At 35.8% G+C, this 14,952-nt stretch overlaps 1 protein-coding gene across 6 annotated transcripts in view; it reads left to right on the top strand.

Moving 5' to 3' along the window:
• Nucleotides 1-14,952, top strand: part of NTNG1 (netrin G1) — a 166,400-nt gene that overhangs the window by 119,574 nt on the left and 31,874 nt on the right. For 4 of the 6 annotated variants that reach the window (XM_009669842.2, XM_068952237.1, XM_068952235.1 and 1 more), the window contains exon 6: nt 14,738-14,905. In XM_009669842.2, the coding sequence (XP_009668137.2) occupies nt 14,738-14,905 (168 nt within the window). Of the gene's footprint in view, nt 1-7,391; nt 7,458-9,263; nt 9,324-14,737; nt 14,906-14,952 lie in introns of all 6 variants that reach the window. The other 2 variants (XM_068952239.1, XM_068952238.1) reach the window with 2 other exon arrangements.

Raw genomic sequence — 14,952 nt, 5'->3', positions numbered from 1 at the left:
AATGCATCTAAATGTTCATTATTGCAACCAAATACCAGTTACTAGTTTGTACATGTATGCATTCAAAAAGCTTTAATCTTCTAACCTATAGCTTCTATCTTTATTCCTGTAAAGCATAATTCCACTAATTATGCTAAGCAGTTAGTTATAAAGGGTATAATTAGATATGGGATAGGATTGACATGATGTGCAAATAGCTCTGTGTGGGTGATTATCACCTTAAAGCCTGCTGGTAGCAGATGAGTCAGAGTTTAGAGACAGACCGTACAACCAAGTGCAAGATGCAATCAAGATAATCAAATGGTATGTTCTGCTTTGTTCTGGATGTTTTTGTTCTTCTTTATAGCCAATTTCAAATTAAGAGAACTTTGTTTTTTTTTTTTTTGAAATGACAATGAATGCAAGACACAAAAGTAAAAAAAAGATTGAATGGGCTTTCTTTTATTTGATTGGTTTCTTAACCTTGAAAGATCTGGTAGGTATTTTTCAGGAATGGCAATAGCGTTAGGATGAGTGAAATTGTATTTGTTTTACATGTTTGTTATAGAATTTTTAATGTGGTAAATATATATCTCCAAACGTTTTGAGAAAAAATAACAAAGTTTCAAGGTTTTTTTTATATCACTGGAAGTATTTTGGACCTGACTTTGCACTCCTGCAGCACTTGAGATGTTCTCTCATTAACTTTACAGTTGCAGGGTCAAAGCCATTACAATGCCAAACTGTGGACCAGAGTATATATGTAACGCCCACATATGTCAGTAGGAGATAAACATTCATAACTAAGTGTTATATTGTTTCTTCTCTATTATTACCTGAGGTCAAGTTTTACAGAGAGAGCTGTATGATTAAGAGACCATTAAGTTGTTTTTCTCCGTCAAAACATTTAAATAGTATCTTCAGACTGTGTATATATATTGTTTTGGACACAGTGGCAATATACTCTGATTTAAGTTCAGTTTTGTCCAAATTTGATTTGTGAATAAATAATACTGTTAATCAGTCACCCTGTCTAAGACAATCACCTTATCTGAGTAACTGATTATAATGTCAAGAAAGTAACAGATAGATAGATTAGAGTCTAAATAACAGATAGTTAGGTTAGAGTAACAGATAGATTGTTGTCCTTCCTTTAATTCGTCCAAACCCTCTAATTTTTTTTCACTTTAACTTTTTCACTTTTTTACTTTAACAATTACATCTTCTACGATATTTAAAAATCACTAGCTGAAAAAAATATTGATAGGGTATGTGGTATAACGCATTCATTTGAACATCAGATCTGAAAGAAAATTTAACATTCCAAATTAAAAAAAAAAGTGAGTTATTTATATATAGTTATTTACCTGGTAGGATTCGTAACAAAACTATTTTTCTTCTGTATAAATAGGATTTCACTCTTGAATAACCTTCTTGAAGTTCAGTAGGCAGTGCAAGTGAGCTGATCCCCAGCACTGAACAGAAATCTGCTTTGTGGAGTGATCTCTGGTGAAGGGTCACAAACCACCAACATTCCTGAAGAAAATACTGATAGGTTGTTGCATTGGGGCTTGCAGGAGCCTTTGGTTTTTTTAAGTTTGGTTTTGCCAGATCCACCAATTTTACCAGATATGAAGAGCCATTCTCACCAGTTTAGTAGACATGGCCAGTGGCAGTTTAGTACTGTTTCTCATTTTTCATCCCAAGATTTATCTTCATCATCTTCGGTTACTTTGAAAACCAATGTATCTGTCAAATTGTCTTTTCAGTGCTTTTTTTAATTTACTGTAATACATGGGAAATAAAAAATAAGATTGCAACATTTCAATATGCACCATGGTAGCTGTGCAAAACACATTGCATTTGCAATATCCAAGTTTAGCTACAGTTACTCAGAAAAGTTTGTACAGAGCAGATCTGATCCTTAAAGGTATTTAAAGATCTGATACCTTTAAAGCTTGGATAGAAATTACTGAAAGAAAAATATTTTCTAGGCACTTCTTTATTTTTTCTTCCCTCCTATTTTTTCTTTTTTTTTTTTTTTTGCTCTCCTTTAGACACATGATCAGTTTACTGATTAAAGCTTAAGGGAAGAAGGAGGTCTTCACATCAGCATTCTAATTTCTAAATCAGGTCTTTATTTAGTTTTCTTCATCAGCTGTGCATTCCAGTTTGATAACCCTAGTTCACTCACTAAACTGCAAACTTCCGTGTCTTTGTAGGAAAAAGCTGAACCAATGAAAGAAAAAAACTATCAAGAGAATAATTTGTTTTTCCATTAGAAAGTACCTAAAATATTTATTTCCCCAAAAGACTGAATTCATTGTACTTTTTTTTTTTAATTACTTTACTGGAAATACTTATAATTGAAGAATATTCCTTCAATCCTTGTTAGTTTGAAACATACTAGTCAACACACTTATTAAAATCAGTGGATTTTTTTTGATACCTAGAAAATTTCCAGAGCTGGATCATTGGATTTTTTTTTTAAACACATCTAAAAAGATTGCTTTCTTCTACTCTAAGAAAACAACTGGAAAACCAAAGGACTAATTCCATTCAAATTCTTCCAACAGTTGTAAAAGCTGTTATGGTTGAGGAGCTGCCATAAAACCACCACATCTTCACATTTATGCAGAATTCTCCTTTCTTCAAAGGAACAGGTATGAAACTTCCTACATTGCTCCCCCCTCCCCAAAAAAAAAAATTGACTAACATTGTCCCCATTCTTTTTTTAAAACTCTATAAATAAAGGGGGAGAGATTTTTCTGTTTTTAACTCTTTCAGCATTTCTTCACATCTTTTGATGAGCTAGATTTGCAGTGTTATGAAAGTGCTAAAAAATAAATTTACATGAGGTAGATTATTATGACTTGAAACAGATCTAATAAGGTAGAAATGCTGTAATAACAGGAGTCTAATATTTGCAAAAAGTGCTAAAATATCATTTGATATAAATACATCCAATTATTTCAGCAGTTATTAAATCTGCCACTGATTTGAGAACTATATTTTATCATTCTTAATTGTCTGCCTAATAGTAACACATAAAAACTCTGTCATATGTGTGACTCCCTTATGCTCAGCAGAGCAGATTTCTACATGTTTGGAAGAAAAAATTCTTAACTCAATTACTCAGGGTCTAAACAGGCAATGGGAAGGACAGTCTTCTCTGACTAGAAACTTGGACTTCTACCAGAAAGATGAAAATTACACTGACAGTTTTTAAAATACTTTTCTGTATTTTAAATAAAAGTTGCAGGAAAGTTAAGAACTTCTTGAACAGAGTCCCTGGCTAGGATTCCTTGTTGTTATTATAATGTGAATAAATAATGATAGCAGTCATCACAAGTGCTTCCCATCTATTATTAGAGGGAGCATTGCTCAAGACTTACTGATTTATTAGTAGCATTTTTCAGCAAATGCATTGTTAGTGGAAGGTGTCAGCTTAAACAGTTTAGGAGATGAAAATATTCTAGTCTGTCCGAGAACGCACACACCACAGTAGAGTAATCTTCATCCACTCCATCCACAGCGCTCTCTCTTATGGAAGGAAAGCGCCTCTCTCTGGGAATACGTTTTAATCTTCCTGCCAGCTCAGTGCTTGGCTGGAGTGAGAAACCAACAAAGTGCTGATTAATTTCTGCCAACATCATGACAGTTTTTTTCACATGCAGATGTCTGGTTGGAATCAAGCTGAAACTACCAGTTCATTTCAGTTATTTCCCCAATTTGAAACCGTGATGTAGCACATGATGCAGATTACAATTCCAGTAGATGTATATCTTCATTTAATATCATAGGTAATTCTGATACTATATATCCAAAAAGGGCATTGCGGGGGGAAGAAATTATCATTCATCTAATAAAAATCATACAGTCAGTTTCTCCGTACTTCACGAACATAAGGTTTTTCCAGAAGTTACTTTCTGCCAATGATTGGATTTGGAACAATATTAACTAGGAATGCAGCAATTTCCAACGCAAATTTGAAATGCATTATCTGATTTTCTGCTGAGTCATATATCTTACGTATCTGTACTCTTAAGTCTTCAACATCTTTATTTTTAAAAAATACACTAAAAATGTACTTTCTGACACTCTTTCACAATTCTGTAACCTTGTCTATCCAGAATAACTATCATAAAATATATTACATTGGAGTAGTATCTTTTGAAGATTGATCTAGTGTATATTTTAGAACACCTAATGCACAATTAATTATTCTTATATTTAATTATTTTTAATAATTGTGTCCATACATGGAGCTGTTCCGGAAAAGCTTAGTTTGTTTAGTCAATTTCTCTAAAGATAAAACCTTTAGTGATAATCACTGAGGACTAGAAATATTTTCACAGATTGCTATAAAAGAATAACTAGCTGCTAAATGAATCTTACTGATGTCTGCTCAAAGGATGACTCATCTGCTCCAATATACTTGTGGGAATGACAGTCAACATTCTTGACTTGGAAGTCTCACATACCTTTTTAGATAAGGCATTTAAAGTCATCTCCATAAAGAAAAAGAAATAAAATGTTAAAGATAAAAACAAAGGCCTTTATTGGCCTATACTATAATCTTGGAGATAATACATTCCATGAGCAAGGATATGAGGAAAAAAAATCATCCAATGATTAAGAGACTCAAAAATTTTCAAGAAAAAGTGCAAGAAATATAGAAAAATTAAGTCTCCAGGGGCATTAACTGCATTACCAAGTAGCCCAGAGGTACTGGAGATGTCAGCTCGCTCAGCTGGATATGACCCTGCACAACCTGATTTAACTTTGAAGTTGACCCTGCTTACGAGCAGGGGTGGACCAAATGACTTCCAGAAGTCCCTTCTAAGATGGCTATATTTATCTGGAACCCAATAACACTTAACTGGTAGTCTTCAGGCACAATAAATATCCTTTTCATTGTCTTGGATGCCCATTAACAAACTCTGCTCAATATAATCTAATTTAAAGGCTCAGAGAAGTTTTAGGGTTTTTTAGAGCAAGCCATAATCCTCATTTTAAGTAAGTTTGCTAAAATTAGCACAGATCTATAGCATTTATAGGATTTTTAAGAAATATGTAAGACATTTTCTGCCACACAACTAGTAATTTTATTCGGATGAGATGAGTTTACTTGAGGAAATCATTATCAAAATAAAAATAAATCTGATTATAGCCTATCAGTTATAGTTTATCTATCTGTAGTTTATCTATCTATTATAGTTTATCTGATTATGGTATAGAGCCTACAGTTTATTAAATGACAGATATTCCAGAGGGTTAGTCCTAAAGCATCACGGAGTTTTGACACTTACTTTTACTTCTGGTAATACGTAGGCCATTTCAATTGAAGATCCCCATTATGCATGTGAATTTTGGGGAGCAGGTACAGCACACAGAATTCAAGAAAAGAAGTATGACATTAGAAGCTCCTATCTGAAACATAATAAGTTTTCTGCAACAGCTGTGATATTGCACTGTGGTTAAAGAGGAAGAGGCTTAAGGGACAGCAGGGCAATGTAATCAATGAAGACTGCTTTTCCTTTTTCATTCATAATTTGTATATGTATTCTCTGAGGTCCGATCCCTTTAAAAGCTTTAGGTCGAGCCTAAGCGATCCCAAAACTTTACCAAGGAATTAATTGTGCAAGTAAGTGGTTGGCCTTGTGCGTTTGAAGCTCCTTTACGATAATTAGTCAGTCAGTGTTTCAGGAGGAAAATGAAGGGGATCTCTGAGGTGCATAGAATTACAGTCTCACAAAGTGTGCTAGGTCTAGCGGTCTACCTCAGTTAAGGATGGCTTTTAGATACCTTTGACTATGTTTGCACTTCCTATGTGTGTGAATTGGTGGATCTGATCAGTAGAGGTGGGTTATTTCTAATCAAGACATACACTGTTTGAGACTCTACCAAACTTGCCCTTTAGGGGTGGGGGAGGGGGCTCCAATTTCTTGGCTGATAACAAAAAAGCACAAAAACACAAAGAATGTGATGTAGTTAGATCACAACTTAACTTATTCAACTACAGAAGACTACCTAGCAGTAAATGACACAGTCTATGTCATCATGCTTTCCTTGAATTGTTCCTCTCTGTGTGGGAGGACTTTTGGGTCATTCATCCCCACTCAGCCAGTTTCTATTCACCTTTCACAAATGGGTCAGAAGATACTAGGGAAAGGATCATGTCTTCCTTCCTTCCAGATCAGACGTTTGAAGCCCCAGTCTTTTTTTTGTTAGCATCCCCGGAGGTCTTTGCTAAGACTGTCTGTTATAACGGTGAAATAGACCTTCTTCAAAAAGACCTGCCAGCCTAGATCCTTGAAGCCAGCCAAGCTGCATCTGCAGACAACTGCAGGCTACTTCGCTACCCAGCTGAGTTCCGTGTATATAGAAATGAAAAAGCATCTCTCCCTACTAACAGCATTGCTATGTAGGCTGATATAACAATTAAGGAACATTCTCTTCAGCTCAGAGTAAAGGAAGCAACTGCTACAATACTCTCAGAAGATGACAAAAATATGGTCCAAATCTGATGTTAAAAGCAAGGCAGATGGGACCTGCCAGTGAACAGGGAGACGATCATGACAGATAAAGTAGAATATAACATTACTGATTTCCCAGATCTGGGCCCAAAGAAAAGTTTTCCCTCACCCCCTTCACTACTCTCAGCTCCAACACCCATCACCCTCCTGCTAAGGGAAGTCACTCTCCACTACCCCCCCCCCCCCCCAAAAAAAATGCATTGACCAAAGGAAAAGAAACTCTAGAGACCTGACTTCTTCTGCAGAAAAAGTGCTTCTACACGTAGGTGATGCATTAGGGGCTTTAAGAAATGTAGACATTCTGTTTCTTTAAAAAAAAAAAAAAAAGCTGTATAATATATCAATAGAGGTGGTATAAAACAGATACAGCACAGTCTGAGAGTGAAAGAAAAAGTTCACTCCACTGGTAAATATATTTTTTTCTGATAACAGAATAATAATCCAGTCAAAATTCCCTGAAAGAGGATGCTACAGTAAGATGTGTGTCTTTGGTAAGAAATTTGTATTTGTCTGGATATTGTCACCTTATTGCCACGGAGGAGATTAACATAAAAACATGAATAAAAGGTTCCTAATTTGTTCCTAGTTTTAGAACCGTATATATTGGTCTAGGATATCTTCTTGTCAACAAATCTGATGTTTTAAACTGTGCAAGATAACCTGTTACACACAATATTTTATGTCCATTCAGTGTTTTGGGAATCATCAATTGCTTGTTTTCTTGTTCAGTGTGAAGTTATGTACTGTTCAAGTGTGACATGGACTAGTCCAGTAACGGATGTTTGTAATCTGTGTCTCTGTCCATATGCTTGCCTGTTTAGAACAATGTCACAGATGTAAATAACAAATCCTGATTTTTCCTGATGCATGCAGATCCTCCAAAGTTTGATAGGATTTGGCCGAATATTTCTTCCCTTGAGGTTTCTAAACCAAATCAAGGTAGGATGCTGTAAAATTCCTAGTGGTATAAATTTACTGAAATTCCTTTCAAAGAATCCCACATGATGACAAAAATAATAACAATCCAACTAATTTTTCTTTTGGTCCTAAGTAACGCTATTCTGCCAGAAAACATACCATAAAACAAATCTTACCTGAAAAGGGATTCCTCCAACACACAGATTATGCACAACCTCGCTGCAAAAAGTCTGGAAAAGTAGACACAAAAGTTAAAAGGATTGATAGACATTAAGTTTAATAGACGACCCTAGAGAATGCTGGACTTGTACAGACAGCACAATCTGTATTATGAGTAAGTTTCAAGAGTTTTGAGTGAGAAATTTTTCCATTGTCTACGTCAAACCCATTTCTTAATGTCTTGCTTCCACTTTGTTTTCCTGAGTGAACTGAGTGGTATTTCCCCATGTGCACTCTGTACACAATACAAGCACGTTCTCTGCAGGACAGGCTCATACTTTTCTAGAATTCAAGCGCCACATAAAAAATTATTGACCGATTGTGGCATGATGATTATCATTGAAAGGGGCAGACTGACTTAAGATGACTAAAAGTAAAATGCTATGTTATTTGATGTTGTATTAATCTGTACTGCACATTTCAAAATGATTGTTCATTATAAAAAAATAATGTCCTTTGATCTCCTTATTTACTGCCCCAGCAACCATTCCCTCCCAGAAATCTTTGCAGAAGTCTGGCCTATGGCTTGCTGTGACTATTCAAAGGATGCCCTTTTTATGCTAAAACAAAAACAGATGAGAAGGAAATGAATGAAAAGATGATCTAGAAAATAGCTACTAAACTGAACAAAATGTGTTAGCAGTCTGTTGCGGAGCTACCTGGGAAGGACCACATGTTTTAGCCATTGTTTACAATGACCAAATTGAGAGAAACGTGCACATGCATATAAAACCTAATGTTATATTTGCAAGTTTCTATATGTTCCGAAAGAAAAAAGTACTAATTGATTACTGCTCTTCTGTTCTCCATGAAGATTAGCAAAGTACACTAGTTTGCATTATTCACATACTTTTTAAATTAAATATCCTTGATTAAATGATACTTAGCATTCTAATGCCTTTCGTTTAGCCCGTATTATATTTTCCAAGCTTTAGCATGTGCTCCTTAAACAAACAAAAAAATATAGACTGCTCTCTGCAAAGATTAGCCCACATTATTCACAGGAATTTAAAATCAAAACATCTCCAGTAAAATGGCGCTTAGCATTTCTAATGGATTTCATAATTTAACAAATTATACTGCTTGAGGTCTAAGACTTAACTTCATTGCGCAATACATCTCAAACAGTACAAGATTATGCAGTGTTTCTTCCCAAAAAAGAGAGACAACTTTAGTTGATTTGGTTTTGACATTTTATTAGGGGAGCACAAAACACAAAAACTTAAAAGCATTTCTGCTCAGATTACACATTTGCAACATGTTATTACAGTGTTAAACATCTATTGCAGATTAAATACTTCAGGGCAAGTATAGCATATGAAGAAGATAATTATAGAAATCTGCCTATATCTAGTATTATTTTATTGTTGCTTGTTTTATGCCATTAGGCCAGAACATATATGCATGTAAACTTAATAAAACCGTTTGTATACTGCTCTGGTTAGTGTATAACCCATTTTCCTCTAATTATCAGCCTTTCCATACAAAACAAGAACTATTATTAAAGCTAATTAAAAAGTTAGTAAATAAAGAAGTTTATTTTAAGCTTTTGATTTGCTCCTATTTGATACTTTTTCTAATGTACTGTTCATTTTATTACCTATCCAGTTGCTCCCAAATTAGCTTTGTCAACTGTTTCTTCTGTTCAAGTTGCAAATCACAAGAGAGGTAGGAATTCTTGGATTCATACAGTGATTTCATAGTGTTATGTGTGTGAAAACATTGCACTGTATGAATCTGGAATAGCTGTGAAGTGTACCTATCAGCTTACTGGTGGGGCGTGCTTATTAACAGAAGCATTAAGTCACGCAAACACAGCCATACAAAAAAATAGTAAACATGCTTCCCAGATAATCACTGCTGGCATATAAAGTAACATGGCATTTGTTTTTAAAAGAATTAAATATAAGAATATGACCGTTCACATTGTTGCCTAGAAAGCAAACCTTTGCTAGAGACTTGTTTTCCTCACTAATACACATAAATTGTAAAAGAGGAAACATAAGCAGATTAGTTGAGGGCAAAAAATATATACAACATCAATTGCCCATATCCTCAAGAATTAGCTGTAAATGCCATGGAGGGTATATATAGCTACATCTTTTAATGGATTGTAAGTGTGCCTTACATCTTCATTTTCTTGTAATAGTGTGCAAATTCCAAATGTAGGCATTACATTTTGAGCTGATACTTCAGTGTTTTATCAAAATAATGGAATTACATGGGCATAATGAAGGATTCCAATATTCTCTCGGTGACTTATAGGCAACCTGTTTCATTTGCATATCTATCATTCACAGTCTGAACTCTCTCACGCGTGCTGAGAACTTCTCATTGTTTTTTCTCATCAATTTATCTGTAAAGATTATGTATAAAATGTTTTGTCTTTCAGCAGCTATTGTGAATATCTCATTATTCGTGAAATAATGTTACTAAGGAACAGGGATATTAACAAATATTTGAACTTAGTTTGACCCACTTGATGAGATCATGATAATGAGCCATACTGTTTGTTACAAAGCAGGTTATTTCTAAGGTTATGATGAAAGTCTCCTTTTGTTACTGTATAGAAGAGAAACATATACACTTTTGTTAGTGTATAGAAGAGAAACACAGAATTGTCAGAAAATGACAAAAAAAAAAGTCCTTTATTTTTGAATGCACTTTTCTTGAAATATTCTTTGTGCTTTTAATTAGAAAATGATACTCATAGCTGTCTCATGCATTACCTATTGAGTGTCTTAATTTAAACATTATGTTTCCCTTCCATGTGTGTCTACCATCATTTCATGTGACCGTTTTATTGGTTCTGGCTGAAGCTTGAGCTGAACCTAATTCCTACAGCACTATAACATATCCTCTCAAAAGCGTAAATGCGTAGCATTACAAAGGAAAGAAAGGAATGTTCAATTTACAGAAACAAAAAAATTAATGAGCAACCTTTCTAGGAGTATCCTTCAACAGGTAGTTTTATTTTGCTTTGTACAACAGAATCAGGATTGTTGCAGTAGAATCATTGCATGGGAAATCACCTTTAAAGGCTCATACAGTCAAACAGTCAATTCAGTTCCTGAACCACCAGAGATAGCTATCAAATCTCACCTGGCTATCACTTCTTCACATTAAACATACCTGGCTATCTTTACCCTTCCTCTGAGGTTTTATTTTCCAAACCACTTACGTGTATTGTTATTCAGCTTAAAAACTGTCTCCCGTTTATCCATATCTTTGACATGTGATACTAGGAAATGAAAGCAGCATTTTCCAGCACTGTAAGCTCTTGACATTTTGTTGTCATTAAACCATTCGCAACCTGACTTTTGCCACTTTTCCCCCCATCTTTCTCAGTGATTGGCCAATGATTGAAAGTCGTTGGGCTCCTAGACAGAAAAACTAAGTTGTGCTTCTGACAGTTCTGATTAGCAGTCTACTTTCTGGTCTTTCTGTGCTGGTCAGGAAGAATCACATGATCAGCTAGGAAGTCCGTACAGCGTTGACAAGTTTTAGATTCCCAGCGGCAATGCTGAACGCAATTCAACATGTTAGATTTGACTGGTTTAGGGTAACGCCTCATGTAAACAGCAGAGAAAATACTTCCCGTTTGTTCATATGACGACCCTTTCCATAGCTTTTGTTATATAAATCACTTTTATAAAGCTAGAGGGATGTAAAAATTATTCACTGTTTAAGCCAATAACAACAGGCAAAATAAGTTCATATTATTGTATTAGCAAAATTTTGATTTAATAACAAAGCAACATTAGTTACATGTCATGACAGTTTTTTCCTTTGCACCATTGCTATCTTTAATCAGCTGTTTGACTGTTCCTGAGTTAACTGTTTTTGTTTTCTATACCACGTAGCATTTACTACGAAAAGCATTTACTTCAGACTCTCGTCTGAAGATCGAGAGTCCAGCACTTTTTGTAAATCTTAGCATACATTAACTTTAAGAAAAAAGGCTGTTTCTTTCACACAGCACAAAAGAGCAGTACCCATGTGAAGGCAACCAAGCATAAGAATTGGTCTCTTTGTTTACCTTTAATATCTATCGACGAGCCACGTCTGAACCAGTATAGTCCTTCTGCATATGTTTAAGAGTATGTATGTACATCAAGGCGAACCTTTTTAAATATTAGATGCTTAGTCCAAATCATAGCTTGGAGTAAGCCCTGTTATAGCAGTAAATTACTTTACCTGCAGCTTTGTTTCTCATGCTTTTGTAATGGCTAATGATGTGTTGCAGTAGCAGTGAAGGTCACACTACAATTTCAGAGTGCGTGTAATGCAGTTATTCATTCACAGAATGGTCTCAATTTCTTTCTGTTATTTTAAACATACAAGATGATCTAGCATAGTCTGATTTACTGTCACTTCTTTACAGTCTACATATTTTTGTAACATAAAAATGTAATGTTATTCTGCTGCCTGTTACTGTTTGGAAAAACAAGGTGAATTATTTCCTCTAAATTTACCTGCTGTATGATTATGGGTAGCCACTAGTCTGATGAACCTATCATCACAGTATTTTCTTCTCACCAAGACAAATTGTGTAATGGTAGCTGCAAACAGGGCCTTTGTCAGAGCAGAGATACTAAGAGAAAGTCACTGCTGAATCTGAGATTCAGAACGATGGGATTGCTTATCACCAACCAGTCTGTCTTAGTTTAAAAATAAAGCACATTAAAACAGCATTGTTACAATTTTCACTGTGACTCCTGTTTGCCTGCGCTAGTTTCCACTTTTAGACATGATACCTCTGCCCCACACAGGCAGTTCTCACTTGAGCAAAATGGATATGCTAGTGGAGGAGAGCTGCCGGGCAGCTGGCTGAGGTGCTGTACAAGACAAGAGAGACATTAACACTTTTTTCCTTCCCACTGCATTGTGTCAAGTGGTAACACGTTGAGACTGATACCCCTAGGTCTGACAAAGTCTAGTTACATCGTTAATAGTCAAAACCAACTTAAACCAAGTTAGTGACAGAAGTAAACTATTACTAAAATAAATTGCTTCTGCAAATGCATGCCAGTGAGCTATCACTTTATTTTATAGTTATATTTGGTAGCTACTGTTACATTTTTTTCAAGTTAGAAATTGAATTAAGATGCTTAGAGATGGTCCACGAATACGATCAGTCAAGAATCCTCGTATCGTTGTTCTAGGCAGTGCATATACATTGTACTGAACTCCAGCAGATAGAGGTGTCAAAATTATCAGGCTCACATGAACCACAAAACATTGGTTTAGCTGAATAACATTGAAGCGGACAAGTATCTGGCTATATAAACTGTGTATGCAAATTGAATTAACGTTTTCTGGCAGCAGAAAGGCAGCTCTCAAGATTGGAATGCACGTTGTGCTAAAAACTGTACAGTACGAGAAAAGATGCAGTCTATTTACAATCTGCTGCTGTCTGTCAGACGACAGCAAAAATATATATGTATTAGTTGTGCGTAACTCAGAAACATGTACTGGTATTACTTTATAAAGATAAAAACGGGCACTCATATTATATCTGAAGTCCCAAGCCAACAATCAGGAGACTCATTTGACACCCCAGCATAATAAGCAATGTACCACAGGAAAAGTAGCACAGGGGACTTGGCCCCTCTCATTTATGGAAGCATTTTACACACTCTTGCACAGCTTTATCTAATAGGAGGCTAAGTTAACTTCATAGACCCTGGAAGCCCTTCCCAGTCACTGCACCCACTGTTCCATTACTGCAGGAAACGTATCATAATCTCTTTCACCAGTTTATCAAACTGCATTGTTAAACCACCAGTGTTTTTGCAACGAATTGGAAGTGTGTTCCAGAACCTCAGCGCCCTAATGGCTAGGTAACTGTCTCCTAATTTCCAGCTGAAATTTCTCAATGGCCATTTAACCCATTTGTTACCCATTTGTTCTTGTGCCAGTATTATCCATTAGCTCAGATACTCACCTAGGAAGGCAAAAGGCTATCTCCTTGATGTATTTATATCCCACAGTTATATCTCCTTGCAGTCTTCAGTTCTGTAGACTTAAACAAACCAAATTATCCTGTTTTCACTTTTTAAATAGGATCATGCTAATAACCTTTCCTGCATTCATTCTGGGCTCATAATCTCAGAGATGAGATTGGACTTGCACAAGCTTTCATCACAAGGCATAGGAGTGTCTTACATGATGATATAATTTTCTAATTTCTACTTGCATAAAGCCACTCATTGTTTGTGATTAGAAAAATTATAAGAAGCACTAGCATTCTATGTGTAACAAAAGGTTTCTTTAAAAGTGGCTGTCATGCAGCCTGCATTTCAGATGGCTACAATAAACATGCTTTCTATTCAATATAAACATTTCAGAATTTTCAAGATCTTTTCTGGCCCAATTGCTTTTTCCTCTCAGTTTAAAAATGGGTCATGTTTGCCTCAGAACTATAGTAGAAATGGCACTTAAATAACACCTCTGTTCCTTCCTTTTCTTCTCTCTTAATTGTTTCAGAAGGTGCTGGCCAAAATTGTCAAACTTGAGGCTGTTTAGGAGGTCCTAAAACAGTTTGGTTCCCACAGGTGCCTATCACTTACCGTACCCCCTGAGTTCAGCAGTAGTTGTGAATACACAGCACTTATGCCAAAACAAAGCTTTTTTACTTTATATATAGTTGTGGATTTAAGTATGCTTAAGTTTTACAGTTTTGTCAACCATATTTAGTATTTTTAATATGAGGAAGTTTTGCCTGTGTCTTGATTTATACCCACCTCAAATGTGCAAAAAGCTGTGCATTTGTATCAGTAGAAACCAAGCCTCCTGTAGCCTTGAAAGGTTTACAACTGCAAATGCTTCAGTTCCATCAGGTCTGCCAACTGCAGCCAACCTCCAACGCCATGCCGTGGTTGTCGGGTCGCTCTAACCTGCCTGAAACAGAGCTCACTTCCATTGCAGATAAACATCTGCTGTTGTCCATGTTACATTGATTAACATGTCTGTGCCATTCATTCATACTTCTATTCATAATTCATTTTTACTAAGCATGTAATGTGCTATTACTCTGCTGCTGTATACATTTTGTATACATTTCTGTTCTTCCTTGAAAGACTGTGAATGCTTCGGCCACTCCAACCGGTGCAGTTACATCGAGCTGCTCAATACAGTCATTTGCGTGAGCTGTAAGCACAACACTAGAGGTCAGCACTGTGAGTTATGCAGGCTGGGCTACTTCAGAAATGCCTCTGCAGAGCTGGACGATGAAAATGTGTGCATAGGTCAGTCCCGGGATAACTGCGGCTTATCTTCTGTGCCTTTTCAGCGA

Source organism: Struthio camelus, chromosome 8 (genome assembly GCF_040807025.1).
Source record: "Struthio camelus isolate bStrCam1 chromosome 8, bStrCam1.hap1, whole genome shotgun sequence".
NCBI classification, from domain to species: domain Eukaryota; kingdom Metazoa; phylum Chordata; class Aves; order Struthioniformes; family Struthionidae; genus Struthio; species Struthio camelus.
The sequence above is the reverse complement of the archived record's forward strand: the minus strand, read 5'-3'. Positions and strand labels throughout refer to the sequence as shown.